This window comes from Phyllostomus discolor, chromosome 8 (assembly GCF_004126475.2).
Source record: "Phyllostomus discolor isolate MPI-MPIP mPhyDis1 chromosome 8, mPhyDis1.pri.v3, whole genome shotgun sequence".
Lineage (NCBI taxonomy): Eukaryota > Metazoa > Chordata > Mammalia > Chiroptera > Phyllostomidae > Phyllostomus > Phyllostomus discolor.
The window spans coordinates 111,538,921-111,564,762 of NC_040910.2; the positions used below are offsets into that span (position 1 = coordinate 111,538,921).

A 25,842-nucleotide genomic window follows, 5' to 3' on the forward strand; every position below is an offset into this window, starting at 1 on the left:
CTCTCGCACGCCTCCTACTGGGGACCTGGCCAGCAACCCAGGCATGTGCCCTTGACTGGGAATTGAACTGGTGACCCTTTGGTTCGCAGGCTGGCTCTCAGTCCCCTGAGCCACACCAGCCAGGGCTGGACTGTACATTTTAAATGGATGCACTTTATAGTGTGTAAATTATATCTCAATAAAGATGACTTAAAGAGCTAAAAAGAGCCCTGGCTGGTGTAGCTCAGTGGATTGAGTGCTGGCCTGTGAACCAAAGGGTCGCTGGTTCCATTCCCAGTCAGGGCACATGCCTGGGCTGCGGGCCAGGTTCCCAGTTGTGGGTTTGAGAGAGGCAACTGTATCTCTCACACGTCCCTGTTTTTCTCCTTTTCTTCCTTCCTTCCCATCTCTCTAAAAATAAAATGTTTTAAAAAGTCATCATTTATCATCAGGAAAAAAAAAGACTTAAAAAGAAACAATCCAAGAATGAAGATCTGATCCTTGTCTTGCTCATGGTCTGGTGGAAAAGCCAGACGTGAAAACAACCATAAAAGAGAGAGTGAAGCCCTGGCTGGCGTAGCTCAGTGGATTGAGTGCGGGCTTCGAACCAAAGCATCGCAAGTTCGATTCCCAATCAGGGCATGTGCCTGGGTTGCAGGCCATGGCCCCCAGCAACTGCACATTGATGTTTCTCTCTCTCTCTCTTTCTCCCTCCCTTCCCTCTCTAAAAATAAAAATTAAAAAATTAAAAAAAAAGAGTGAGTGGTAGAAAAAGTATGTCCAACAACAGGAGTGTGTTCATCGAGTGCATCCCCCGTGCCAGGCCGGTGCCGGGCGCTTCGTGTGCACAGCTCTGAAGGTCCCGAGAGATTCCAATGACCGTCCTCCGCAGGTGACAGGTAAGAAAGGGAGGCTTAGAGAGAGGGGTGATCAATTACCTGGGTTTGCTTGGCTGGCATCACCAGGGCAGAGCGTGTGCTAGGCCGACCTGCCACAGACACCACGGAGAGAGCCTGGGACTGTCACAGCATCTCAGGTGAAGACTGTGCGGACGAGGCGCGGAGGTGTGAGCCGGGATCTGCTGAGCAGAGGAGAGGGGGAGGGGAAGGAGGTTTCAAGGCCAAGGGAACTGACCGCATGGGCAAAGCCCATGCAAGAGCCGTGAGAAGGCAGTCCAGAAAACAGCAGAAGTCAATAGAATGTGTCGCAGTCTTCAAGTCCACTTATTTTTTAAAAATCCATTAGCAAAACACATTCTGGAGTCACAGTGCATTTGTTTAGGAAACCTAGCTTAGTGGTTAAGGCCGTGGGTATTGGGGCTGGATTGTCTGAGTGTGGCTCTCCTTGCTTTGACTTACTATTTTCCCCTTGCTCACTTTGGCTTCCTCGGGTGCAAAATGGGGGGAAAGGGGGAGAAATAACAGGGCAGTTGTGAGAATCAAATGAGACCCCACATAAAAGGTGCCTAGAGTCACCAAGTTTATACACTGAGCACGTATAGCTGTTTGCATGCCAACTGGATCGCAATGAAGGTTTCAGAAAAAGGGGGTGCTTCGGGGGTGCCTGTCTGAGACCAAACACTTAATATCCATTTGCCGCTGAAATGTGAAAATCTGCATCTCCGAATTGAAACAAGAGGCCTGAGGCAGGGGGCTTTAGTTATTTCAGCAGTTCCAAAGCATCATCGGGGATTCAGGTTCTCTCCTTCCACTCCGCTATCCCAGACCTTCGGCTCCTGCTTTGAAGCGAGCCTCACGGCGCAAGACGGCTGCCGCAGTCTCGGCATCACATCTTCACCATGTCCCAAAGCCAGAAGAGGGGATTTGTGAAAAAGATTTTATGTATTTATTTTGAGAGAGAAGGTAAGGGAGGGAGAAAGAGAGAGAGCGAAACATCAGTGTGTGGTTGCCTCTCGCACCTCCTACTGGGGACCTGGTCTGCAACCCAGGCGTGTGCCCTGACTGGGAATCGAACCAGCACCCCTTTGGTTCCCAGGCCTGAGCTCAATCCACTGAGCCATACCAGCCAGAGTGATTTTTTTTAAAGAACACTTCCTCACACTTGGCAGACCTGCATCACAGACCTTTTCCTAAAACAATTACTGCCCAAGGAAACAGATTTATCCTGGGGTCTGGTGCAGGCTAATGGAGGTTCACCCCTTCCGGCTGCGGGGGAGCTCGCCTCCCCTGGAGCATTCGGCCTGCTCAGTTTGTGCGGGGGTTGGGGAACGGCTGCGGGACTGTCAGCCCAGTGCCTGCCACACAGATGTCACTGTCCCCAGTGTAAGCAGCCAACTGCTTGGGCTATACCTGTCCTCCTGCACGTTCTTACTGATAAAATTACAGATTCCTTTCCGGGTTGAGAGATTAACCACAACACACCGGAGACTCTGCCTTCTTGACTGTGGGTCTGGGATGCCGCATGGTAAGCCCCGGTGGTGAGGGGAACCAGACAAGCCGCCCGACAGCCCAAGCATGGCAGCCTGCGGGCTGGGCTCTGCCTCGAGCTCCGGCTCATGCCCTGTGACCTGCTGCTGTCCCTGATCGCTGTGCGGCTCCTCCCACGCCTCCACACAGCCACACTCAGTTGAATGATAGCTGTGTCGCAATTCCACCAGACGGAAAGCTCCAATGTCCTGGGCCGAACCAGCAGCTGAGCGTGGCGGATGAATCGCCGCAGCCTTAACACGCAGCCTCACCGCCCTGAGCCCTTGGTGCTCATTCGGGAACCCCGACGCATTCTTCTCGGCGTCCCCCGGTTACTCCTGGATAGTCTACACAGTGTACCCGGCAGGTGTTCCGGCACAAGGCCTCTCCTTGCACTTCGCCCCGGCCTCTCGGCCACTGCCCAGCAGCCTGTGACACCCGCATTGGCTGTGACCCTGCTGCCCTCCCAATGAGAGCCCTGCGACGGGTGCGAGCTACACGGTGGCCCTTCCCGAGCTGTGAAGCATGGCCCTCACTGCACACTGGCACCCAGGCAGCCCTGCTGGGGACCTCCCAGAGCCGAACAGGCGTCCAGCCTCACTCCGGAAGCCCCTCCCCCTCACTCTTCCCGCCGGAAGGCGGCTCAGAACACAGAAAGACGTGCCCATCCTCCCCCCTTTCAAGGCCACCTCTAATTTCACGCCTAACCACGGCGGCAAACACACAAAGACCTTCTTCCCTCCCCTTTCCATGTCCTCCAACCCCAAATCCCTTATACGGAAGATCAGTTTACGGACAGAGCCCGGTACAAACAACGCCCCCAGTGTGTTACCTAAAACTCTTGTATTACAAAATCATAAGCATGGAATTCTGTAACATAACAGTACCACCCTCCAGCACACCATACGACGTTTTAGGTGAAATGTTCAAGTGAAAACTATGAATTGTTACACCCATATTATTACCCGACTAACCACGCCAGAGCAGGCATTACTTCTGCCGCACCCGGTATAAACGTGGTGCCGCGCGACTCCGTGGTAAAAAGCACAGACTTTGCAGGCTGAGCTCGCAGCCTGCCTCCAGTCCCTCGTCTGGAAAGTGGGGGTGGGGACAGCGCGGGTCACAGAGCCGCGGGGAGGACTAAGCGGACACACTAAGCGCTCACGCGGTGAGTGGCGCCCAGCGAGTGCTGTGGAATCAGCTGTTATAATCATCGCTTTGCCCGCGCAGGTCCCTTGCCTACTAACGCGGTTCCGCCAGGGCTCTGGGCAAATGCCACACTTAGAATTCCCTCCTCGCGCCGGAAATGAAAGGGGCTGAGTGGGCAGGGAGAGAACCCACCCTTTTCACTCGGTATGATAACAAAAGTCACCCCTTCCAGGGTACGACGGAGACACCGAGTGACCCATGTCACAAGATGGAAGTGGCTGCTAAGCGAGTTAATGGTTACTTGTGGAGTACTACTCCCCGTGAGCACAGGCAGCGGAATACCAAGTAGGCCCTGGGAGGAAATTAAAAAGAAAAATAGTGGCAATTAAAAGAGGCTTCTCCTGCCTTGAAGTGCTCACAATCAAATTAAGGGAGTCACATGTAAACAAATGCCGTAACTTGGAAATAAGCACCTGCTCCGCACGAGCATGCGCAGCCCGGTCCAGACTGAATACCCCGGGAGCGCTGCGGAGGAGCGGCGCGGGGAGAGGGTCACGCCTAAGAGGCTTCGCGGTCTTGCAGACTGAAACTGACTGCCAGCACGGTGCAAATCCTGGCCCTGGCTCTCGTTGTTTTGCCCTTTTGTTGTTTCCAAAACGAAGCCAGGGTGGCTGCCTGAAGAAGAGCACTCAGAAGTAGCCGTGGGTGTTCCATTCCTGTCTGTTCTTTTTCATAACGTAATTATTTCTGTTTCCCAGCATCAAAGCCACACACCCGCTGCGGGGCCTGCGGCGCGAGGCTCGCCCCCGGGTTCAGGGGAATTCGGAGCAGCCCGGCTCCCCGCCCTCGGGCGCCCCCTGCCGCCCGGGCCTCGCCACTCGCCCCGACCTGAGCAGCGGCTGAGCGGGACGGGCAACGATTCTCCAGGAACCTCGCTCCCCTTCATTAAAGCAACCAGCCACCCCACCTGGAACCCACAGAGCAACTGAGAAGAAATCCACCCGTGCCTCAGTGTCCTTACAGGTCCCTATTGGAAGGCCCTCCCGAACTTTCTGCGCTCCCCTTCCCCACCCCCTGTCTTGGCTAGAGACAATCCATGCACTCGGTGGCTAAAGCGACAGTCCACCTTCATTTTCTAAAGGCTGCGGCCCTTCACTGAGCAGGCCTCCCAGCCCCGGCGCTCTGCTGCCCCTCATGGTGGCCACCACCTTGCCTCGTTCCAGAATCGCGCCGAAACGGCAGCTACCCGCAGCGACCCTTCCGTACACTACATTTCCCATCACCCTTTTCTTGATATCGCGAGAGTTCCGGCGAGACCGCAGGAAAGACTTGCGCGCTGGCGTGACTCGGTCCTCTCTCCGAGGCCGGCCGCGTGGCTGGGAGCCATGGTGGGTTCTATCCCGGCCCAGCGCGGCGAGCAGCTTCAGGCCTTTGGCAGGTGGGAAAATGGGGTCTCCCTTGCGCGCTAGCACATTGGCGGCTGCTTTTATAGTGGCGAAATGGCGACGATGAGCTGATCACCTAATAGGGTGGTTGGGAGGATCAGCTAAAAATACCGGGCGAGAAAACGCTTTGCAAACGGCGCGAGCTTTCAGGATTGAAGGGAGAGCTCTCAAGCCCACCTTGGGCGTCGAAGAGCCCCTCCTGGGGGAGAGCGAGCCTCCGCACCTACACAACCCCCCACGCCTCACCGCCACGTGCGAGCTGACTTTGCAGCTCCTGCGGCCCCGAGGGTCTCCGGGGGCGGCCACCGAGGCCGGCTGATAATGGCAGTTCTGAATTCACATCTCGGGAGTGTTAATGTCTCAACTTTGACTTCCTCCTGGAGTACCTTGGGAACGGCCCCAATCGGTTTTTATTTAATTTCACAGATAGTGATCAGTGGGACTGGAGACTGAAAAGCCGCATTTTTACAACGAACCTTACACGCTCATTTTTTTCCTTCCCCACAGGCCGGCCTTTGGCGGGTATGGAGACAGAAGCAGACCCGCAGGCTGAAGCTTCGAAGTAACGAATGGGGCCCCGAAATGAGCGAGGATGGGTGGGCGGGGGCAGGATCTGGGTGGGCACCACATCGAGAAAGCCGAGATGGTGTGCAGGCCCATCACGAACAGCGGCCTCATACTTCGTTCTGAAGTCCAGTTCAATTCTGGGAACAAATGGGGGCACCCACGAAGAATCCAGAAATGAGGGTCTGCCAGTGTGATCTGGGGGCCACTAGGTGTCACTGTTCGGACCCAAAATGGATACCCCTGCGTGCGGGGGCGGGAAAGGGAACCTTGGAAAGTGAGTTTCGGTTGCCTGGGATTTAGAAGTGTTACAGGTTGAGCTGAGGATGATTTAAAGTTATCCCTGTCTGAAAGGACGTCTTTTGTGAAGAGTCCTGACTTGCTGAGGCTCAGCTTTTTTTAAGTCCCAGTCTTGAGTAAATACCTTAAGGTGGTTTCTACTAGAATAAGTATGTTTCGCATTGTTTCTCTTTTAGGTTAAAGATGTCGGCTGTGAGCTTGGAAAAAAGTCACATGAACACTGTCACCCTCAGATGCTGTGTGTAAGGGTCCTCGTGATGAGACTTCTGTCAATGGTAAGATTTTAGCTCCTTCACTGACTTGCGTTGGGTGTGACCTCTTTAAATTTGGGCGGCAAGGTTTCGGAGATGCGTGGGTCCTGCCCAGACCTGGGGAGCAGTGAGGAGCTCTGTTTGCTGGGCTCCTTGCCAAGCAGCCTCACTGACAGTATTTTTACAGTTGCTGGATTAGATTAGACCAGCAGTTCTCCTCGGGGGGCAGAGGGTGCTACTGGGATCTAGTGGAGGCTGCTGGTGTCCCGCCATGCACAGGCTGGCCCCTCGATGAAAGAACTACACGTCGGAAATGCCCGGAGAGCTGAGGTCGAAACCCTTTGATAGACTAATGAGTGATCTGGACTCTCCGCCCCCAGATAACCTCACCAGAGCCTTATTTCTTAAGCCATTTTATTTCTTTTCTTTTTTTTTTTTTTATAATTTTTAAAAAAATTTTTTAAAGATTTTATTTATTTATTTTTAGGAAGGGAAGGGAGGGAGAGAGAGGGAGAGAGAAAGAAACATCAATGTGCGGTTGCTGGGGGTTATGGCCTGCAACCCAGGAATGTACCCTGGCTGGGAATCGAACCTGGGACACTTTGGTTCCTAGCCCATGCTCAATCCACTCATTTTATTTCTTTAAAAAAATTTTTTAAAAGATTTTATTCACTTATTTTTTTAGAGAGGAGAAGGGAGGGAGAAAGAGAGAGAGAAACATCGATGTGTGGTGGCCTCTCACGTCGCCCTCACTGGGGACGTGGCCTGCAACCCAGGCATGTGCCCTGACTGGGAATTGAACCTGCAATGCTTTGGTTCACAGCCTGAGCTCAATCAACTGAGCTACACCAGCCATGGCTTAAAAAAAATTTTTTATGCTCAATCTAAGGGCATGCTCATTGATCTTAGAGGGGAAGGAAGGAGAGAGAGAACAAGAGAAACATTGATTGGTTGCCTCTTGTACTCACCCCAACCAGGGACCAAACCCACGCATGACCTGGGCAGGTGCCCTGACCGGGAATTGAACCTGCAGCCTTTCAGTTTATGAGGCAGGGCTCCAACCCACTGAGCCCTACGGCCAGGGTGATCGGATATATTTTTAGCTTGGCTTTTTATTGCAGCAAGATTATAGTCCTGGCTATTTTTAAGTAGCTCTCAGGGCAGATCCATAATCCACTGTCTTAAAAAACTGGAAGCCATATGCTTGCTCTGCGGGGTCATCTTGTAACACAGAGACGAGCGAGGGGGAAATGACCTTGTGTGTCGTTGCCTCTCGGCATCAGGGGTGCTTGCGCGCTGGCCTCCAGTAGGCTTGCTGAGAGGAGTCGTCCACGCTGCACGGATGCTAGGGAGACCCTAGAGTGTCTGCCCCATGGGCAGCCGCGAGCTATGTGGTGCCGGGGAGGCCCTGCTTTAAAAACGGCGGGGACCGTCCGAGTGTCAGGTCTGGGGCACTGGGTGCATCCAGCACTAGATACGATCTGTTTTTGCCCGTGAGGGAAAGTACATTCTAGTCAAGTAGACAAGGTAGAAACAGAATGAGAGTTGTCGTGAGGGAAGCAAGGCAGGTTTGGGTGAAAACAAAGACCAACGAGTAGTCAGCGGGAGCTGTGGACGTGGTGCCGCGGGGTGGGTGGGGGGTTGGTGGGAGCTGAGTCTGTGATGATGCGAAGTTATCCCTGTCTGAAGGCGAGGAAGGCCTTCCGGTGTGGAGTCTGGGTGTCTGAGACTCGGGTCCCCAAATTTGCTCCTGAACAGAAAACTCAGGCTTGGTTTGAAAGGAACTTGATACCTACACATTATCTTGAACAATTTTTGTGTGTGTGATTTCTCCGTGCCAGGGACGGTCACAGCCTTGATTTCTGAGGCCGAAACGGCCCCTGCACCCGCGCCAACCAGCAGTGACCAGCACCGCGTCAGCCGCCCTGCACCGGCGGTGGGTTTCTCTCATGTATGTAACGAGACTCGCCCCACAGGCTTGGGCGGGGTGTGTGTGTGGCCTCCCTGCCCTGGACCGGGAGGGAAGGTTACTCTGAGTGGCGGGGAGACTTAATACGCTTTCATTGTCTTTGGTAGATGTCTGCGGTGAGGCACAGAGCTGAGCTGCTTTGCCTGAAGCAAGAGAAACCGTCCCTGTCCCATCCTTTGTAAGTTTTCCGCTTCTAGCTTGCGTGTCCCTAAGAAGCCCCACCGGGCTGTGCTCTTAAAAGCAGCTCGGGCCTCACTCGGGGTCCAGTTGAATGGACCCCAGAGGGAACTGTGGACACCCCGCTGAGACCCCAGGCTGGCGCGCCCCTCTGCTGCTCGAAAACCAACAGTGAGGCTGCCCTGTCCCACCTTCGGCGCCTTGATTAATGTCTCTGAGGGTGCGGGCTGTAAGAAGCGGCAGAAATGGGCACGTGGCCCGGATTTGGCTCAGGCTCCTAACTGTGGAATGGAGGCGTGCACGCCACGCATTTCAGAAGAGGAGCGCGCCCTTGGAAACAGCTGGGAGTGCAGGCTGGGCGCCGGCCGGCCGGGCGCAGTGAGAGTACTCGGGGCTTCTGGGTGGTTGCCTTGCGTGCGCTGACCTTCAGGAAGAGGGGCGGCCTCTGGGTCCAGCAGAGCCGTTCGGTTCCAGGTGCCCTGTTAGCCCCGGGGAGCGCCCCTGGGGTTGGCTGGGCGCTGGCCCACAGCTCCTTGGGCTGCAGAGGGTGGGGTTGCCTGGCACGCGGGCAAGAGAGTAGCGAAGTGGCTCTGGGCAGGGAGGGCATCTGGCTTTGTTCCTGTTTAAATGTCAGGCTTGAAGTGGGCACAGGGTGCTGGCTGAAATTGGGGGGCAGGGTGTGCTTTCTATTTAAGATCGCCTGTTTGCTGGGTCGCTGAGAAAGCTGTACTGGTGTGAGATGAGATTTGATTAGCCTGAATCTCATCAAATTGAGCCTGAATCTCAATCTCATCTCATCTCGGACTGTAAATCGGCCCCGGCAACTTACAGTCAAGCAGACTGAAGGGGCGCATTAGCGAGTGGGGACTCAGCAGAGGTTCTGCATCCGGAGCGGGGTGAATATCGACGTCCCCCTCGCTTCGTGGTTGCTCTTTACCGGCCGCTTGTGAACCTCGGCTGCGCCTTCCCTTCCCCGCAGCACCGCCCGAAAAACAAGCTCCCCGGTCAGCTGGGCGTCTCACCAGCCCCCGGGGAACTCTCTGAATTGCATCTGCTGCTGTGTCCTCGACACGCACAGAGGCGCGTCGGGGTGCCCTGAGTGCCCCTGTGGCTGCCGTTTCTCTGAATCAGCGGGTGCGCTACGTTTAGCCATTGGTGTTGAGGCACTTTGTTGGCTGTTGTGTGAGGTGTTTCTCTTTTGCTTTTATAGGTACTCCCCTGTGGCGCCGGACAGGATCTGCACAGCCCCTGGGCCAAGCGTTCGTGCCTCTAAAGTGATCCCCCCAAAGAAGAATCATTCCAGAGTTCTTTGGATTTCACCTTCAAAAGTAGCCAAATATCCCTGGCCGGTATGGCTCAGTGGATTGAACACCGTCCTGCAAACCAAAGGGTTGCCGGTTCGATTCCCAGTCAGGGCACATGCCTGGGTTGTGGGCCAGGTCCCCAGTAACCGCACATTGATGTTTCTTTCCCTCTTTCTTTCCCTCTTCCCCTCTCTCAAAAAATAAAGTATTTTTAAAAAGAAAAAGAAAACCAAATTTGGGTGACAGTGAGTTTATCCTGGAGAATCTTGGGCAACCAGTGAAACTGGGGTCAGAACCTGAGGGACACCGCAGCCCAGGCCACCCGACCTGGGCACCGCGGGGCCCCAGTTAACAGCGGGTCGAGGGCCGTCAGCCAGGCTGTGCTCCTGAGCGGGGGGGGAGCAGGTGCTCAGCCTGGACTCAGTTCTCGGTGCATTCCGTTTCAGTCTGTGTGCCTTGGGCTTAAATTTTGAAGCACAAATAAATCATTTTTCAAATGACTGGTGTGGATTTCAGATCGAGACCCAGGTGAAAACACTATTTTATACTGTGATTCAATAAACAGCTTTAGGTAAATGAAAGTTTCACAGAAGATAAACATACACAAGGCACAACCAGGTGTTAGGGGGTTTTTAAGTTTCCCACTAAGTTTTATGTGCCTTCCGTGGGTTGCCACCAACAGCTAAAACTAGCACCTCTCAGCTCTAGATGGACAGGTTCCGACAACCACAGAGCGATGGGGTGGGGAACGGTCGGGTATTGTGGACAAAAAGGGGGTCCCGGCAGCAGGAAGCTACAGCTTCCTCCGGTAGCTGCTTTGAGTATTGAGGCCCGAGCTGCCCATTCTGTTCACGTCTCTGACTTTCTCAGGTAGCAGCATTTTGGTGCTAGTGACAGCCCATCCCTCCTGTGACACTTGCTGATAGGCTCAGGCTCCCGTCCCAGAGGCCAGGTCCCAGGCCCCGGGAGAAGCGAGCAGGGTGGACGGGTGCCGCCTCCCACCTCCAACTTTGGCAAAAGCTACTCAGCATAAGACAGCAACCCCCAGGGTTCAAGGGCTGCAATGGTGCGGGCTTGGCTTCCAGTAGAAGCCCATGGGGTGTCTAAAGTGAAACTGTCAGTTCAGACCATTGCAGCCGTGAGGTTCAGTACCTGCCGGCGAGGGTTCCTCACCTGGTGACGGGGTGGCACTGTACCACTGAGGAGATTCCCCCAGGGGCCCGCAGCCTTCCCTGCCGTTGGCCCCCGGCCAAGCACCAGAACCTCCCCATGGATCCTGAATTCTCAGGACCATCTCCCTGCCGTGCCCCTGCACGGCGGCGTACCACCTCCCCCAGCACAAGGAAGACGAAACGGTTGTCCACCATTTATGCAATCACCTAGTTTCCAATTACATTCTGCCTCTGGTGCTTCATCACGGGGTAGGTGTGAGTCGGCCAGGTTCTCGGGAAGGTGAAGACGCGTCCTTGAGTTGCCTTGGCGTTTGCGAGGGGCCCTGACCGCCTGCCTGCCTGCGAGGGGGAGGGTCCGGGCTGGGGAGTGTGCGTTTGTGACGTTGGGCCCCACCTGCCGGCCTTGAGGCTAGGCTCTAAGGCGTCCCTTTCTGACGAGGTGACAGCCACATCTTGGGAGTGTTGTCTTCAGTGTTAAACAAATCCAGCGGAGCAGCCCATGTGCCCTCGCCCCAGGTTGGAGTGTCCATCTTGGAGCCAGAGGGGAGCCAAGGACAAGACGGGGTGTTTCACAATGAACAGGCCTCGGTGGCAGTCATCGGCAGGGAAGGAGTGGGTCTGGGGTCGGGGACCCTGTCACGCTGAAAGGACGAGGTGGCACTTCGGCTTCTTGGGAGGGGACTCGGCGGCCAGCTCCGCCAGGCCAGAGGGCACAGCGGCCCGGGGTCAGCGCTGGTACAGCCGCAGGATGCCGGCCACGTGCAGGTCCCTCCACAGGGCGGCTTCCAGGGACAGGTCGTGGTTTGCGTAGAACACCAGTGGCTTCTTGACTCGGTCGAAGTAGTGGTCAGAGAATTTCCAGTAGTTGCTGGTGATGAATCCAAAGGCACTCACCTGGACAGAGATCGGCACGGAGTCAGCCTTCCCTGGGCTGCCGGGGGCGGGCTCACGGGCAGTGACTGGAACCCGAGAAGGCCCGCCCCCGCCCCGCCCCTGTCCCCGCCCCCTTCGTCCATGTGAAGGTGCAGGTGCACAGCAGTTGTAGCCCGTGTGCTCTTTGCACTGACTTTCTCACCCAGCTTCACAACTATCAACCCCCTTGGACAGACGGAGGAACACACTCAGGTCACCCAATGTGTCCCGCGAGTGGCAGGCTGAGTCCTGAACCCACACGCGGGGCTCTAAAGACACGGTCAGCACGAAGCTCAAGACGGCGGCGGAATCTCGTTACCACCAGTTCCCTGTGCTACCGGCGGCCGCGGACTGAGTCTCCGCTTTAAAAGAGGGAGAAGGCGCAGGGCCGGCGTGTGGGGGGGGAGGGGCTGGCTCTAGTACGGGTCACTGCCTTTTGTGGAACGACTTCTCCACCTTGCCCCGTGGCACACGTGGGCAGCGTCCCAGCGCACCTGTCTCTTCTAGCAACCGGGGACTGTGTGCGGAAGGCGAACCCGGCTGTCCCACCCACTTCCAGAGTGTCCTCCCAAAAGGAACTGTGCCTGCCCAGCTCTGCTGAGAAGGTCTTGCTTTTGGAAGAGCCGTTGGACAAAGTGAGCCTTAAATATCACAGAGGGCGGCCTTCCTGGGGACGAGGGAACGAAGGAAGGAAGGGAGGGCTGGGGCAGGTGGCACCTATAAAGGACCCTGGGTATTGGGTGTGGTGGTCCCTCTGGCCACTGAGGGATCCCTTCCCCACAGGATGGAGGCCCAGGCAGGTCTGGGGGTGACAGGCTTGTAGGGATCTCAGGAATCAAATCAGATCCCATTCACACCTGTCCTCCGCTGTTGTGGATCCCTGAGAGAGAAGACCTCTTACCTGGTCACAGGTGTGTAAAGCTGTCAACAACATGAGGGCCCCAGTACTGGGCATGTAGAGGTCTCCGAAATTTGTGTTCATCAGCCTGGATTTCAAAAACCTGGAAGCAAAAAGGCATTCGCGTGCAGACCCTGAGGTTGCGCACACTGGTTCCACGACTGGGCCGTTACGCTTTACAGTGACCGGTTCAGAAAGGTCGGAAAATCTCTGGCCCTTCTACCCCAATCAAATCCTTAACGTGGGGGGAAAAACCAAATGAGCTGTGACAGCAGACAGTCTTCAGTTGAGAGCCGTCCAGGAGAACCGCAGGGAGGATCCCGCGTTCTCTCCCCTTCTGGAAGCCTGAGGCCAGCCCGACTCTGCTGCCGCTGCCTGGGCTCAGCCCTGGGCTGGTGAGGAACCACAGGGCGCAGGCCACCGAGCCCCACGTTTCTCTCTGTCTGCAGACTGGGCCAAGCAGGAACCACGCAGGAGGGACAGGGCGCACAGGCCCCGTGGCTGGAGCCCCCGGTGAGGGGGTGCCTGTGTGTGCGTGCCCGGGGAGTCCAGACGTGAGGCCACAGCGTGGTGACCACGGGCCCTGGCCGCAGTCCCGGATTCACCCCCAAGCTTCTTGGGCAAACCTGGCCTCAGCCCGCGTCTTCCTCTGTTGCCTGGGACTCCCTTTTGCCCGGGGCCACCTGCACCCTTCACCTGCTCTTGGGGTGCTGGCTGCTGGGCTGCACCAGGGTTCCCCTGCTGACCTGGCACTGTGGACATGCGAAAGGGCCAGGTCGTTCAGGACCCTCCGGAGGACCCTGTCTCTCTCTCGTGTCTCGGGGACTGGCCCATGGTCACAGCCATGGAAATACTCAGGTAGTAAATGGACCAATAACAAGGGCCCAGTGCCCCGCCTGGCACGCAGCTCGGGCGCTAGGTTGCAGCGTGTGGGCATGGAGAGAAGACCTGCAGTGCCGGGGGTGGGGGGGTGGGGGGACGCAGGACTGTGCTTCCCGGGGCCCCCCACCGTGACCACCTACCTCTGGGTCAGGTAGCTGATGAAGTCTGGATGGAGTAGCTTGAATTTACCGGCAGAGGCTTCCGGGCCGAAATAGGTCTGCGGCCTATTTGGAGTAGAAGTGCACAGAGCGGCTCAGGCTGTCGCAGTGGCCGTAGTGGCTGTAGTGGCCGTGGGGGTACGAGGCGTAGGAGACGCCGCTGGGGCTGGGCCGGCGGCGGGGGACGCTGCGGTAGACGCGCGGCTGCGAGTAGTAGCGCGAGAAGGGCGTGTAGAAGGTGGCGGGCAGCACGCTGGGCACCACGGGCGGCTTGCCGCCCACCAGCACCTCCAGGGGCGGCGAGTAGGTGAGCGAGGAGGGCGGCGCGAGCAGGGCGGGCGGAGTCCGGTAGGAGCAGCGGAGCGGCGGGAGGGGGGCGGGGGGCGGCAGGAGGGGGAAGTAGAGGGACTCGGGGGGCGCGGGGCGCTCGCGGTCGTAGGCCGGGTACAGGGGCAGTGGCGCTGTGGGGGGCTGGAAGAAGGGGGGCTCCTTCAGGTAGCGGGGCACGTAGGGGGTGATGTAGGCTGGGATGCCCGGGATGCACCCGATGTAGGAGGCCGAGGTGGCGGGGCTCTGCGAGGGGGACTTGGCGGGCGACTGGGAAGAGTTTCGAGACAGGGGTTTCAAGCCGGATTGGGAGGGGGACTTGGAGGCGGGCGGCGTGGGGTTCGGGGCAGGCCCTCGAGACGCGTGTTGGACGTGAGGGCTGGAGGACAGGGAGGGAGCCCGGGAGGAGGGCTGTGAGGGGGCAGGGGTGGGAGGGTGAGAGGGGGGGCGGGAGGCGGGCCCCCGGCTGGGGGGTGGGGAAGGGGCGGAGCCACCCGGGTTGGACTGCGGCTGCTGGTTGGCGGGGCTGTTGTTGTGGTTGGTTCGGGACTGGGAGGGGGACTGGGTAGGGGACGGATTAGGGGTCTGGGAAGGGGAGCTCATTGGTGTCCGCAGGCTTCTCTGCACCGGGTGTCTCTGAGCTGGCCCCCTCAAGAGCCCAGCTCCCCGCCCAGGTCACAAAGCCCACCCTCATAACCAGCTGCCCCATTGTGAGCCCTGGTTGGGTGATCACAAAGCCAGGCGGGGCTGGGGGCGGGGCGCGGGGGGCGGGGCCGGGTTATGGGGGCGGGCCTGACCTTTGAGGGGTTAACCCCCAAGGACCCCCTCGGAGGCTGTTCTTCCAAGAGACTGGCAGGGACCAGGGAGGGGAGTGGGGGGGCTGATCATTGTGGGGCCAGGGGTGGCGGAGGTTTCTAAGGACCTGACTCAGGGACACCAACTCGCCTCAGCAGCACTGGGCGGACGATGGGCTGAGGGCCAGCACGTGGTGCGAGAGAGCTGGACACAGGCCTGCTGCTGCCCGGGAAGGTGAGGGCCGAGACAGAGTGCCCTTTGTTCCCGCGGCCCAGGGTGTGGGGCCCACAGCGCCCGCTCTCCCATTTCACGCACCCGGTCTGGGGAGAGGGGGCCAGCCCAGGGCGTGGCGTGGACACAGGCCCTGCCGCTCAGCAGGACACGCTCAGCAGGACCCGCTCAGCAGGACCAGCTGGGGACAGGTCCTGCCAATGCTGCCACTGGGAGGCTGGGCCGGTGCCGGGGTCGGCAGCCTGAAGCTGAGGAGCTGGGCATGCCCCCTCCACTCAGAGAAGCGGCCCCTCAAGCCCCCCGCCGAGGCGATCAGGAGGGTGGGAGCAGAAGGGAGCACCCTCCCCCACCTTTCCTGCCAGACAGGGGGTCTCAGGAGCGAGGAGAGGTGCCCCACCCCTGCCCGGCGGCTCACCTGTCCCCTTGGTCGGGGCCCTTGCGGACAGGCTCACCCAGCACAGCCGCCCTCAGCATCACGTAGTCACGCAGGTCTGAGGGGATGAAGATGTACCGCAGGTCCTGCCGGGGCGACAGAGACCCTGAGTCCCCCCGGGGGGGGGGAGCCAGATCACGTCTGGCCCCTGCCCAGCAGGGACGGCCACCCCTCCCCCCCAGCGCTGCCATCGCCCCGATGGGAGGGTCTCCCGTCTGTGCCTGTCACTGCCCTTCTCAGGTGTGCGGTGGCCTCAGGACCCGCGCACACATTCTTCGGGGCTCTTCCCCTCCAGAGGGGAAGTTACCCACCATGCCCCTGCCTACAGGCCAGACATGAGACTAGTTTTTCTAGGGACAAGGAAAACAATGACGGGTGTGCCTTCACCCACTTGCTCTCTGGGATCGATCACTCTGGGCCACGTCAGCTGCCGTGGCCTGAGGACACTCTGGTGGCCCCTAGGGGGGCCCGTGTGACAAAGGGCCTTCCCGCAGCCACAGCCCCTGAGAGACCCCGAGCCAAAACCACTCTGCTAAGCTGCTTGCAAATTCCCGACACACTGAGACTGTGAGACGGCACAGCGACCGGGTTTGGGGCTGTTTGGAGACGCGGCTCACACAGGTGCTGTGGCCGCTCCAGAAATAAAGCCGCTCGCTCCGCTGGCTCTGCCCTGAGCCGAGAGAGGTTCCGCTGGGAGGCCTGGGTGCCCAGACTCTCTGGGTGGGACACTCTTAATTCCCTTTTCAGAGGAGGAAGCTTCTAGAACCCCGGCCCTGTTAAACACCTGGCAACCCCTTCTCTGGGGATTTCCTGGACCCTGCAGCAGCAGCACCCAGACCTCCTTAAGGGGAAGCTTGTGATAGCGACTGGGCGTGGCCGAAGGAGGCTGGGGGAAGCCAGGAGGCTGGCTCCTCAGGCTCTGGGCCTCGGCTTCCTGCACAGGCTGCTGGGAGAAGTCGGGAGGGACAGGCATGCCCTCGTTTGCTGGGCCGCGTGGGAGACTGCAAAGCACCCCAGGTCTGCGGCCCGAGGGGCCCAGCTTTTATGGATTCTAGCCGGGTGGTGGCCTTGCACATGCTGCCATCTAGAAATAGGCAGCTCTGGGGACACAGGGCAATGCTGGGAACAGGCGGAGCCCTGGGCAAATGCCTTCCCTTGCGTGCGGCCCTGGCGTGGGAGTGTGAACGTGAGCCCGGCCCCACTGCTGCTCTGCAGGGCACGGGCACAGGGCACGGAGCCCTGGCCTCCGCGCCAGTCCAGCGGAGCTGCCGTGGCACCTGGAGGTCGCCTGGCACCCCGTAAGCTCTCAGTAAACATTAGCCATTCACACTCCGGTGCCGAGTGGTGTGGGGCTGCCTGGAACAGTGGGGCATCCCCACCCCAATGGGGGATGTTTTCCCCCCTTAAAGGCTCCACCCCTGCGCCCAGGATCCTGGCACAGCTCTGCACCCACTGCCCGGGCCTTGGGAGACCTGTGGCTCCCCCCACGGAGGGGCTCCAGGAACAGTGCACCCCCCCCACCAGAGGCCTCACCTGTCCTCGCGGCACCGAGGTGAAGCCCAGCTTCCCGTAGGAGATGAGCGAGTTCTTCATCGTGTTCACGGTGAAACCGTAGAAGGAGGTCTTGGTGCCCACATCCTGCTCGAAGCCTTTGATCACGGCTCCATTGAGTCTGGTCCGGACAGAGGCCGGTCAGCCTCCGGGCGGTCACACCCCACGCTGTGCAAGCACTTCCGGCGCGCCTGTCCCGTGCCTCTGCGGACCGCTCCCTCTGCCCACGGCTGCACCAGCAGCCGCTCCTCCACACCTCGGGGGGCCGTCTGCGAAATGGGCACATCTGGCCCTGCCATCCCTTCCTCCCAGGTCCCCGAGGCACACGTGTTTGCAAGTGCCTTTGCCCATGCCCACCAGCCCGTTGCAACAGCGGAGCCACCCGGTACCACCCGCCACCCAGGCCCGGGAAGATGCTGCTGCCTAGCTGCCGCCGCCGCCACTCCTCCCCGGCCCCTGCCCCTGCCCGGTGTACCTGAACACGTAGTCGTGGGCATCGATGTCCAGACCCTGGCGGGAACCGTTCAGAATGCCCCCGTTGCCCACCACGGCACACCGGACGCAGTCCTGGCGCGGCTTCCTCCCGGCGCCGAACAGCTGGGCGCTCTCCGAGCCATTCAGGAGGCTCAGGGTGGAAATGACGTCTGTGGGTGCGGGGCAGGCGGGGCGCTATGCAGGGGCTGCCAGGGGTCAGCGGGGACCCTCCCAAGACCCTCCGGTGCCCACCTCGCCGGAGGCTTGAGCCCAGCCCCTCCCATGAGGCACAGAGGGTGGGAGGGGAATGCAGTGTCAGTGGGGCCATGAGAACGGAAAGGGGGACGGGGTTTGGCTGTGCCTGCAGGGACTCGAGGACTTGAATAACTGGTCCTCTGGAGGCGATTCCAGAAGGAAACAACCAGGGCCACGTGGGGGAAGGGGTAACGTTAACGGGGAGGGGGGTCGGGGTGGTTCCCACAGCAACGGAGTTCAGAGGGCAGCCTGGGGTGCTGCAGCCCCTGACTTCGGCCCCCTTTGGACACTGGCACCTCGGTCTTTGATGCCAGGGAGGCCCCGGGAGGGTGAGCGCTCCGGGGGAGGAGGGCAGCCAAGCCCTCCTGCTGACCCCTTGGCGCTGTGGGGCCAGGAAAGTAACGCAGGAGCCACACAGCTTGGGGGCCTTTCTGGGAGGGACGGGACATGGGGGTCTGCATCGTGGCTCTGTGAGGGCCCTGAGAGCAGGAGGGAGCGACGGGCTGAGGCCAGAGGGCTGGCCGAGAGGCCGTGGCTGTGGGTTACCTTGGCGGGAGAGCCCCTGCCAGCCATAGGGGGCTTTGCGCTGGCTCAGGCTGTCCCACAGCTGCTGGGTGTAGAGGCCCCCGGACAGCAGCACGGGCCGGGAGAAGTCGAACAGGCCTCGGAAGCGTGGGTGCCGCTGAGCGGCCAGAGCCAGAGGGGGTCCGCACGGCCGGCCCTGCGGGTGAGCAGAGGAGAGGGGGCTGAGCTGAGCCTCCCGGGGGGGCTGCTCAGCCGCGTGGCAGGGCTGGGAGGGGAGAGCTGCCCTTCTCTCTCCAGACTTGGGGAGCAGAGGGCTTTCCGGACTCACCCAGCCTGGGCCTTCTGCTGGACACCACACCTGTGCCCCTTGAAGGCCCTGGCCCCCTACTCCTGCACCTCACTCTTGGGGAAGCTTGGGGGCATTTTCCCACGGGTGGGTGGGGCCAGCCTGCCCCTTCCATGGAGGCAGCGCAGCCTGGGCTCTGCAGTCGGTGGGCCTGCGTCTGACTGCTAGCTCTGAGGTCCTGGCTGTGGGGTTCTCGGGGACAGGGCTGCCAGGAGGGGATGACCGTCTTTCTTGCAGGCGGTGCCTAGACTGGGTTCGGTGGTGTTTTCCCAAAATGCACCTCTGCCCAGCACTTCGGAATGTGACCGTGGAAGGGCCTTGCAGGCGTGAGTGGTTAAGATGAGGGCATACTGTATTCAGGTCGGCCCTGAGTTCAGTGTCGTCCTGGGGAGGTCGTCGAGTGATGGCAGAGGCAGGGGCTGGGTGTGCAGCCACGAGCCAGGGACTGCCTGCAGCACCCGAAGGTGGCGGAGTCCAGGAAGGTCCCCCAGGCAGCCCCACTGGCGCCTTGCTTGCAGACTTCTGGCCTCTGGAACTGTGCAAGAACACATGTCCCTTGTTTTAAGCAACCCCCCCCCCGCCCCCCGGTTTTGGTGATTTGTTCCAGCAGCCCTAGGAAACTACAGACGGAGCCTCTGCGAGCTGGGACCTTAAAAGGAGGGGCGTGCAGAACAGGCCCCAGCCCAGCCCACCCTGCAGATTTCAAGACAGATCCGCTCCCAGCCTCTGCCTGGGCGGGGCCCCTCTTATCACTGCCAGGAGCTCTTTGTGAAAAGACGGACGGGCTTGATAAGGCTGGAGAGCGCTGTGTGTGGTCACGTCTGCGACCACGTGACAGAGCAGCAGAACTGTGCAATCAAGGCCACAGGGCGCAGCGCTCAAAACCTCGACCAGTGACGCAGCAAACGCGGGGGAGCCCGGGGAGGACAGGAGCACAGCTCTCACACATCCAGGGGTTCCACACACAAGGGCTACTAGGCGTGGCGGGCGACCTTGGAGAAGCCTTGCCCCGCACCGTGGAAGTCACTGGGAAGCGGTGGAAAGGGGGTTCTCACACTCAATGGAGCAGGTGGAGAGTGTGTGCATGTGCACGTGTGCATGCGTGTGCACATTCTGCATTTTCCTACCCGGCTCCCTTCGGCCGGGTGTGTTCTCACTGACAAGTGGCTCAGAAGCAAACATGAAATTTGTGTGATGCTCAAACTGTTGTCTAGGATATCAGTCTTGTCGGGACTGATGTTGCAACTTTGAAAACGGTTGGAACTTGGAAAATTTGTGCTTTTGAAGCAAGCACTAGAGCAGGACCACAGTTTTGCCGCCACTCAGGGTATCATCACGACGTTTTCCAGGGCCTTCTCTACAAGGCACCAGGGGAAGCATCTCCAGGCCTCCCTTCCCTTGAGCATGTGGCTGGCTTTTATCTCACTGGCCTGGTGGTGAAGTTTCCTGTTTCACTGTGGCCACCAGGAAGCTCAGAGACAGATATACGGCCTGTCTCACGCCTTGTGGCACAGCTTCACCGGCTCGTCTGACATTTTCCTTTCCTTTGCCTGTTTATTTTATTCTATTTTGCATTTCTGCCTTGTGACATGTATCTAAAAGTGACCTCAAATCCTCCTTTTAGACCAGTGCAGATGTCTGTTACAGAGCATCGAGCAGCGCCGGGGGAAAAGACTTGAGGCTCGTGAACATGACCTGGGTGAGCTTGCGTGCGACGCCAGCAGCCTCTCTTCCACCTGCAGCCCAAGGGTCCTCCTGGCCTGTGGTGCTCAGCGGCCCAGGGCCGGGCGCTGGGGTCAGACCAGGGGCTCGAATCCCAGGACTGCCTCTCTTCCCTGAGACACCTTGAGCGAGGTGCCCGGCCGCTCTGTGCTTCGGCAGCCCATAGTCCCCAGCGACTGCTGGTTATGGGGCAGGGCCTGGAAGGTTCTTAAACCCTCAGAGCAAACCTGGGTCATCTCCCCAGGGTTCAGTGTTGACTCTATGGCAAGCAGCTTAAATATGACTTCATAGTAAAACGACATTTGGAGAACTAGAATGTCAAAGTAGACTTTTTTAAGGGGCCATGGCTGGTGTGTCTCAGTGGATTGAGCGCCGGACTGTGAACCAAAGGGTCGCTGGTTTGATTCCCAGTCAGGGCACGTGCCTGGGTTGTGGGCCGGGTTCCCAGTAGGGGGCACAAGAGAGGCAACCACACATTGATGTTTCTCTCCCTGTCTTTCTCCCTCCCCTTCCCTTTTGTCTAAAAATAAATATCTCACAGGACCTCCAAGAAATGCACAGCTGGCTATATACCCCAGGGACCCTACCGGTCCACCCTCCTCCACTGGGGTGCAGCGAGCCCTAGCAGCCAGGGCCGAGGAGCCCTGTGGCTGTTCCGCTGTTTGCTTCCTTCTGGGGGGGCAGGGCGGGGGAGGCTTCCAGAGAGCCCAGCAATCTCAGGAGAACCTGCTTCCTTCTGTGTTTGCTCTTCTCCGTCCCCCCCGCCCCCGCTAACTCGAGGGTGCTCCAAAGTACCGAGTAGCCAACCACTGTACCTTTCTTGTCCCCGAATTCGCGGTCTTGGGTCCAGAGAACGCCCGAGGCACCGTGGAGCTCCTGGGGGAGAAGGCACAGGTGAGGCAGGGGCCGGACCCTGACCGGCAGCTCGGGGAGCTGACCCAGAGGCCGCTCCTTTGATTTGCTTGTTTCTAGGTTCTGATTCTTGTCCGTCTCTCTCTCTCTCTCTCTCTCTGGCGCACAAAACACAGCCACAGAATTATGTTCTGACAAGCTGTATAAACCCAGAAATCAAGAGACCCCTTGGCAAGCGGCAGAAATGTGGAGTTTATAGGAACAGTGATTAAAAGATGAAAATAAGCCCTGGCTGGCATAGCTCAGTGGATTGAGTGTGGGCTGCGAACCAAAGTGTCACAGGTTCGGTTCCCAGCCAGGGTACATGCCTGGGTTGCAGGCCATGGCCCCCGGCAACCGCACATTGATGTTTCTCTCTCTCTCTCTTAATCTCCTTTCCCTCTCTAAAAATAAAATAAATAAAAAAAAGATGCAAATATAAAATAGGGAAGCTTGCCAACCCCTTGTGACCATGCAAGGGGCTTCCCTGCCAAGGTCACAGAGTGGGCTTTGTGGCCGGTCCAGGAGGACTCGGGCCCCTTCGCCCCGGGGTTGGCCCATGCTGGCCGCTGCCCCGAGGGTCCTGAGAAAGGGTCGGGGTCCGAGGTCCCTGGACTCCCTGGGCTTGGACCTCGGGACCTCAGGAAGTCACAGAACTTCTCCAAACCCGAGTCCCTGCATCTGGATAGCAGGGAAAATCACGTTACGTGGCATCCGGCTGTGGCGAGATTCAGAGGATCTATGCTGTTTCCTATAAAAAGCGTCCTCGGACTAAATGTTCGCTACGGCTACCTAGGGAAGGAAAGGACTTCTTGGTGATAGCCTCTTGGTGACAGTGTCCCTTCTGCTGGGAGGTGAGGGGCTAATGTGACCACCCCACCCCTACCTCCCAGGTGCGCCCCCCACCCCCCATCGGGCACAGGGCAACGAGAAAGGAGGAAAGAGGGGCCCTTGCTGGCTCCGAACGGTGTCCGGTTTCCCCCAGACTCCGGCCCTCTCCCCAGCAGCCACCAGGGAGAAGGTGGGGAGGTTAGGGAAGGGTGCTTTGCGTGGGAGACAAAGGCCTTTGTTTGCTTCTGGGAGCTGAGTCACGAGTCCCTTCAGGTTCCTGCCGGACCCTGGGGGGCAGGGCAGAGAGAGCCGGGGTGAGCCCTGCCGTTCAGGCTGGCCGGTGTCCACCCACGAAATCCTGTAGGCCCTGTCCTTGAGCACACCAGGGCCCCTCCGAGGAGGGACCCTGCAACATCGCGCAGCCTGGAAACCCCTGTGAGCTTCTGAAAAATGCCCAGGCCCAGGCCCCACCCCTACCCCAGGATCCTGATCTGATTGGCCTGGGCCTGTCCCCAGGTGATGCCAACCTGCGGCCAAACAGGACCTGCTCAGCAGGGCCAGATGGAGACAGGAGGGATAGAGTTGCAGGGGAGGTGATGGGGCCCCCCATTCAGTTTTGCCACCCTGAACTCCGCCTCCTCCCCCCACCGCCCGCGTTTCGGGGAGGCCAGCTCGCCTATAGGGCACCCTCAGTCCTCGGGGACTCCTCCCGGGGCTCCGGACACATGCCCGAGGAGACGGAAGCAGCGAGGGAAGGGCCAGCCCACCTGAGCCCCCTCTGGGGAGTTCCCGCAGCCCAGGGCAAATAAGGAAGGACAGTGCAGTACAATTTTCATAAAAAGACATTTACTCAACTTCTCAGGAATCTTGGCTCTAAAATATCCTTCCTTTTACAAAGTAATGTTGGCAGTAGATAGCACCCTGGCACCCTGTATCTATCGTCACCCTCCTCCTATTAAAAAAAAAAAAAGTCTGGAACTCCCCTTGCCTGGGAACTACTGACTCAGATTCTTCTGAGCGTGAAAGTCTGCAGTTAGGGACCCGGGGTCTGGGGCCACAGGCCTGGCCCGGTGCCCTTGTGCCCTGGCCTCTCCAGGTGGCCAGGCAAGCCCGTTTCCATCCCAGGTTGGGGAGGTCCCGTTCTGCCTTCCCAGAACGCCACCGCCCCCCCGCCCCCTCCAACAGGCCAAGTCCTGACCTGCTTCCCGGGATTTCACTACAGCCCAGAAGTCGGGGAAACTCCAAGGAAATGGAGAGGTTCTTGGGCTCTACCAGACTTCTTAAAAATAAAAGATCTAGGAAAGCCTGGTTAAGGTATAACGGGTGTTCAACAACTCACATATTTCAAGTTGCATCCGATATGCTTTAAAGGACATGGGACGGTGTCTTAAAACATCTTCACATAACATTGACCAGGATCCCCTTTCTTAATGCCCTCATCGCCTTGCAGCCCTTCTCCTCCCTGTGCAGTTTCTGAGTATCAAAGAGGTTCCATGACGTCAGGGGATCACCTGCTAGACAGAGTCCCCTTTATTCTAAAGGGACAGGACTCGGTCGGTTGCGAGCGTGTATTGTTTTGCAGTTTTGGGTGCTCTTTGACCTTGTTCCCAGAGGGCAGACACTCCTTTTGCTCTCATCCCCTTACCCCTGTAGCAAGGTTTAAGGAGGAAGGGACCGGCGGGGAAGCCAGGGCCCAGGGGCCTCTCCGCAGTCCTGTGGGCGCCCTTGCAGCCTCCCAGACCCGGACCGTGCGGGACTGGGTCAAAGGCAGGCTCTCAGGTTTCTCCTCGTGGGGCACGCAGGAGAGGAAGGCGCCCAGGGCAGGGCGAGCGCCAGGGAGCAGAGCGCAGGGCAGGCTGGACGAGGCACACTGGTTGGGAGCCCCGAGTTCCCAGGGCGGCCGCCTCTTTGTCCGATGGCGCCCAGACGGTGCTTATCAAATAAACAGCAGGCGGCTCGGGGAGAGGGAGCCGGGCGCGGCAGGGCAGGGGCGCCAGCCAGCGCGTGGGGAGAGGCAACCTGTCACAGCCGAGCTGGGGATCCCGGCGAAGTTGGAATGGGGAGCCTCGGGCCCCCGCCCCGAAAGCAGAGCATGAAAAGGTGACGTTACCAAGGGACAGTCCCCGACAAAAACAGGACTGTGTTTATCGGGCTCGGAGGAGCCGGCCAAAACCGGACTAGATGAAGTGTTTCTGACCTGGGCTGGAGGGAACGAGCCCACAAGGCTGTCTCCAGCTGCTCGCCCGAGCGCAAGGGGCGAGGTTCCTCCCCGGCCGGACCGGACGAGGCTGTAGCGACCCGGGCAGCGCGAGTTCAGCGCCGGAGTGGAGGTTCACAGGGCAGAGGCCCGCAGCCGGAGTCCCCGCTGGGAGTCTCCCCAAAGAGGCCGGCGCGGAAGGCAGCCCGAGGGCCCTGGGCTGGGCGCCCTGCCCATCCCCTGGGCCCTCCTGATTAGGTCCCGCGAGGCAGCCCCTACCTGGCTCCGGACTGGGGCCCCGGGTGTGGCTTCCCCACGGAGGAGAACAGGGCGAAGAGGATCCCCGAGCAGGAGGCCAAGAGCAGGAGCAGAAGCCAGAAGAGCGGGTCGCGCGGGAGCCCCATGCAGCCCAGCCGGTGGGCGCCCTGTCTCCCGCGGTCCCGGGGCGGAGGGGACAGGCCCCGGGGAGCGGGGCGGCCTCCTGGAAGCGGCGGCTCTGCCCAGTTCGGCCCGCCCAGCCCTGCCCCAGCCCTGCCCTGCCCTCCCCTCCCCCCCCTTCCCCCCACACCGCCCCCTCTGGCGTTTCCCCGCCCGGCTAGAGCTGGGCAGCGGAAGCCGCAGCACCACCGGGTGCACTGGGCACGGGCGTGTCGCCTGCAGCCCCGGAGCTGCCCTGCGCCCCTCGGGCGCTGCCATCTGTCCTGGGCATTTGGACAGCCGGCACCCTCCACGGAGCTCCCGCGGGCGTGCAGCCCCGGGCCGCCTCGAGCCTGGGGCTCAGCCGGGCTCTTTCCCATAAAGTCCAGGAAAGGCGCGTGCCGTCCGGAGGCCCGTGAGGGCTGCGGGGCGCCGCCACCGCCGCCGCCACCTCCCTCGAAGGCCAAACATCGTGTCCTCCGAGGCCCCACCCAAGGCTCCCAGACGCCTGAGACTGGTGGGGCGGCCCAAGACTTGTCGGTGCCGCACCTCGGGGCCCTTCCAGAACTTGGGTGTCGTGAGAGACTGGTTCACCAGGACAGCTGAGGAGGCGGGAGGATGGAGGAGCCCTGAGGCTCAACCGGGTTGACGGGGGCGGGGATAGGAGGGGTGGGAGCCCGGAGAATGCTGTGCGCCCACTCATTTGGTCACTGTCCAAGGCGGCCAGGGCCCTCAATACACCGCATTCTCTTTGCAAAACAAGGGAAACCTGGAGATCTGCCCAGCAGGGAGAAAAGACCACCTGAGGGGTCGGTCTAGCAGGGGCCCTGGTGTGGCCAGGAAGGGCAGGGGAGCCCCGGCACCTGTGCTCTGGAAGCGGAGCCCTCCCAGGTGGTGGCGTGCAGGTGGGACGGTATATTCTCCGCTGGGCAGTACTCCTGGACTCAGACCTCAAAAGCCTGTGAAGTGTGTCCCCGAAACTGCCAGGAACTGTGGGGGCCAGCGGGACCAGTCCCCTCCCACCAGCTTTTTGCTCTCCCCAGCTGAGGGAGCCGGCCTGCTGTCTGTCCAATCGGGAGACTTCCCCAGGAGCTCCCTGGGACCTATGGCCACCAATGGGTTGTTCAGTCTCAGCTCTCATCATTTTTTTTAACAAAGTAGATTTTTTAAAAAAGATTTTATTTATTTATTTTTAGAGAGGGAAGGGAGGGAGAAAGAGAGAGAAACATCAATGTGCGGTTGCTGGGGGCAATGGCCTGCA

General features: G+C 59.5%; 1 protein-coding gene, 1 long non-coding RNA gene and 1 other non-coding gene across 10 annotated transcripts; 2 read left to right on the forward strand and 1 right to left on the reverse strand.

Moving 5' to 3' along the window:
• The first annotated feature begins 4,459 nt into the window (after positions 1-4,459).
• Positions 4,460-9,592, forward strand: LOC118502255. 3 transcript variants are annotated; one of them, XR_004904962.1, is made up of 6 exons: positions 4,460-4,992; positions 5,507-5,561; positions 6,040-6,138; positions 7,956-8,065; positions 8,191-8,261; positions 9,471-9,592. It is a non-coding gene; the product is annotated as an uncharacterized LOC118502255 (long non-coding RNA). The 3 variants fall into 3 exon arrangements; XR_004904963.1 differs by lacking the exon at positions 9,471-9,592 and having other exon boundaries at positions 4,608-4,992; positions 7,956-8,050; positions 8,191-8,728; XR_004904961.1 differs by lacking the exon at positions 9,471-9,592 and having other exon boundaries at positions 4,612-4,992; positions 8,191-8,728.
• On the forward strand, positions 5,879-5,956 carry LOC114504390. Its single transcript, XR_003685165.1, has one exon. It is a non-coding gene; the product is annotated as a small nucleolar RNA R38 (small nucleolar RNA).
• A 1,326-nt stretch (positions 9,593-10,918) lies between the features above and the next one.
• Positions 10,919-24,875, reverse strand: ST6GALNAC2 (ST6 N-acetylgalactosaminide alpha-2,6-sialyltransferase 2). 6 transcript variants are annotated; one of them, XM_036034167.1, is made up of 9 exons: positions 24,444-24,875; positions 21,061-21,121; positions 18,199-18,373; positions 17,399-17,567; positions 16,906-17,044; positions 15,355-15,478; positions 13,569-13,652; positions 12,550-12,649; positions 10,919-11,630 (listed from the first exon to the last, which is right to left on the reverse strand). In XM_036034167.1, exons 1-9 carry the CDS (start codon positions 24,858-24,860, stop codon positions 11,463-11,465), a joined length of 1,437 nt encoding a protein of 478 aa, XP_035890060.1. In that variant the 5' UTR covers positions 24,861-24,875; the 3' UTR covers positions 10,919-11,462. The 6 variants fall into 6 exon arrangements, with proteins under 6 accessions (XP_035890060.1, XP_028376855.1, XP_035890064.1 ...); XM_028521054.2 differs by having other exon boundaries at positions 15,355-15,458; positions 24,444-24,568; XM_036034171.1 differs by having other exon boundaries at positions 15,355-15,461; positions 24,444-24,568.
• Between the last annotated feature and the right edge of the window lie 967 nt (positions 24,876-25,842).

Bases quoted from the DNA above. Each gene is read 5' to 3' on its own strand.
- ST6GALNAC2 (XM_036034167.1), bottom strand. From the start codon at position 24,860: ATGGCAGCGCCCGAGGGGCGCAGGGCAGCTCCGGGGCTGCAGGCGACA. The intron at 17,045-17,398 runs GTACACCGGGCA...TGTCCGGACCAG, and splicing joins GCCCACGACTACGTGTTCAG to ACTCAATGGAGCCGTGATCA. The intron at 11,631-12,549 runs GTAAGAGGTCTT...ATCTCTGTCCAG, and splicing joins CTTTACACACCTGTGACCAG to GTGAGTGCCTTTGGATTCAT.